The 975-nt window shown below is 38.5% G+C and overlaps 1 protein-coding gene across 1 annotated transcript; it reads left to right on the top strand.

Moving 5' to 3' along the window:
- Nucleotides 1-598: 598 nt before the first annotated feature.
- On the top strand, nt 599-969 carry LOC110108118 (the record flags this gene model as incomplete). The annotated part of the gene is made up of 1 exon (XM_020838631.2): nt 599-969. A coding segment is annotated over exon 1 (302 nt), but the record flags the coding sequence as incomplete, so codon positions are not given.
- Nucleotides 970-975: the final 6 nt, after the last annotated feature.

Here is a 975-nt window from a genome sequence, read left to right as displayed (position 1 = left end):
GAATTCTCATGTGTCACATCTTCTCATAAAATTAAAATATTAAATTATCCTTTTACAATCCTTAATATATTAACTTATAATAAATAGATAATCATGTATTTTTAAATCAATTAAAATTCAAAGAATTATTCAATGTGTTTGAAATCTCCAGCACAATTTGAATGTCAGCATAATTAAACTAACTTATCCTGCGCCCATATTTCTCGCTTTCTATAACCGGAAAGACCGGGCAATTGTCCATAGTCTTCTCTCATTATTTCTGAAGAACTGTAATAAATCATTATCAAACGAACTCTCATAAAATTGTGCGAATATGCTATAGAAAACTAGCTTCTCCTTAGAAATTTCCGCGGTGAGAAGAACTCTTTCTTCTACAGTCTCTCAAAGGTTCAAACAGTCAAAGTTTCTGAAGGGACACTCCCACCGCCATTGTTGACAAACCCAACCTTGACTTAGTCCTCCTTGTCGACTCCTCAATCCCAGCCGTCCGGTTCCATCCCGAAAAATAGCAAGAAAGGTCAACGTACTTTTATACGTTCAAACTCTTCAACTCTTCCCACATATATATCCACTATATATACCCCTTCAAGCACTCAGATTTCTCTCACAGCTAGCTCATCCATTCTTCTTAAACCTTGAATAATTTCTGCATTCTTTAGTTAAGCTAATGGCTTCTAAGGCAATAGACAGCCACCGAGAGGGAGCTGAGGTGTTCCACGGCGATGAAATCTGCAGGAAGAAGTCGATCGAATTGCTCGAAGAGCTCTGCCTTCCAAAGGGTCTCTTTCCCTTGGAAGACATTGAGGAATTCGGCTATAACCGTGCTTCTGGCTTCATTTGGCTGATCCAAAAGAAGAAGAAGGATCATGTGTTCAAGCAGATCAAAAGAGCTGTGTCTTATGCTCCAGAAGTGACTGCCTTTGTTGAGAAGTATAAGTTGAAGAAGATGACTGGTGTTAAGACAAAGGAGCTCTT

Source organism: Dendrobium catenatum, unplaced genomic scaffold, assembly GCF_001605985.2.
Source record: "Dendrobium catenatum unplaced genomic scaffold, ASM160598v2 original_scaffold_22700, whole genome shotgun sequence".
NCBI classification, from domain to species: Eukaryota; Viridiplantae; Streptophyta; class Magnoliopsida; order Asparagales; family Orchidaceae; genus Dendrobium; species Dendrobium catenatum.
The sequence above is the reverse complement of the archived record's forward strand: the minus strand, read 5'-3'. Positions and strand labels throughout refer to the sequence as shown.